Source organism: Perkinsus marinus (assembly GCF_000006405.1).
Source record: "Perkinsus marinus ATCC 50983 genomic scaffold scf_1104296931620, whole genome shotgun sequence".
Taxonomy (NCBI): Eukaryota; Perkinsozoa; order Perkinsida; family Perkinsidae; genus Perkinsus; species Perkinsus marinus.
Window position 1 is genome coordinate 674 of NW_003215698.1, and position 1,127 is coordinate 1,800.

The following is a 1,127-nucleotide window of genomic DNA, read 5'->3' on the forward strand; positions in this document are numbered from 1 at the left end:
GGACAGTCGCTGACAAGCCTAAGGTGGCACGTGGCCATCGGGCTTGCGGCCCTCGCAGCAGTCCAGTCCACTGTTGCTCTGGTCAGCGCTGAGTCATCGACCTCATCATCCTCGAGAGGCGATGGCTCCCCAGTAGATGACGATGTTCTGGTAGCTGAACCTGGGGGCTTTGATTTGATCGTCGTATCCTGCAATGGTATTCTCAGGCTAGGCCCCAGCCGTACCGCTGTGCAGCTGGCTTGCCACCATCTGCACCTATGGTCAAGGGTCCTTCCAGTGGAGACAGCGCCGGTGCTGGCTTCCAGCTGGGTAGTAGTAGTAGTAGTAGTAGTAGTAGTAGTAGTAGTAGTAGACTTGTAGCCGTTGTAGGTCCTGACTTTGCGGATTCTGTGTGCAACTCTCTATGTGGCGGGGGAGTGCCTGCCCATCACGAGGAACCCACCGCGAGCAGGTAAGTTGAATCTGCACTTGGTAAGAACTAGAGGTTCGTCAGCAGTACGATGGAGGATAATGATAGAGGCTCCGTGAGAGGAGTGAATGCTGCGGAAGTTGCAGCTCTAGCTTTGGTTACTGGCATGTGCCTCATGGGCTGTGCTTACTCTGTGAAGCTACTGTGTAGGAAGAGGTAATGCCGTAATGCTCCCTGCTCTTTGCGTGAAAAACTGCTGCTATCTACTTTAGGTGTAAATGTAGACTATGCAGTGGACACTATCAGCTGATCAAACGGCTGGGTAAGCCACTCACTGGGTAGTACTCTCGAGCCTATACGAAATCAGTGGTTGTGTACGGGTTTGGTTCTTCTACGTCGAATCATATGACGCCCACTTGGCGGCGGCGGCGGCCTGATTCCGGGATGGTCTCAGCTATCCTTAGGTAGTGGCGGCTTTGGGGAGGTATATTTGGTCGCATCTCCGGATCACAGTAAAGAGCTATTCGCAGCTAAGAAAATACCGGTGAGCCGCCCGTAGTCGACTTCTGTCCATTATAAGACTGTGTAAGGTCTCGAATGTAACAGAGGCTGACAGCTTCTCCTCCGAGGCTAAGGAATTGGCTCGCTTGCACCATAGGTATGAGAACTAGTACTGTGAGGGTGGTCATATGTAATGGTAGGTATATAGTCTCCTATG

At 52.4% G+C, this 1,127-nt stretch overlaps 1 protein-coding gene across 1 annotated transcript; it reads left to right on the forward strand.

Annotated features, from left to right (window-relative positions):
- Window positions 1-257: 257 nt before the first annotated feature.
- Pmar_PMAR009306 (hypothetical protein) lies at window positions 258-953 on the forward strand (the record flags this gene model as incomplete). The annotated part of the gene is made up of 5 exons (XM_002786308.1): window positions 258-309; window positions 370-451; window positions 497-625; window positions 682-731; window positions 874-953. Coding segments are annotated over 5 exons (393 nt in total), but the record flags the coding sequence as incomplete, so codon positions are not given.
- Window positions 954-1,127: the final 174 nt, after the last annotated feature.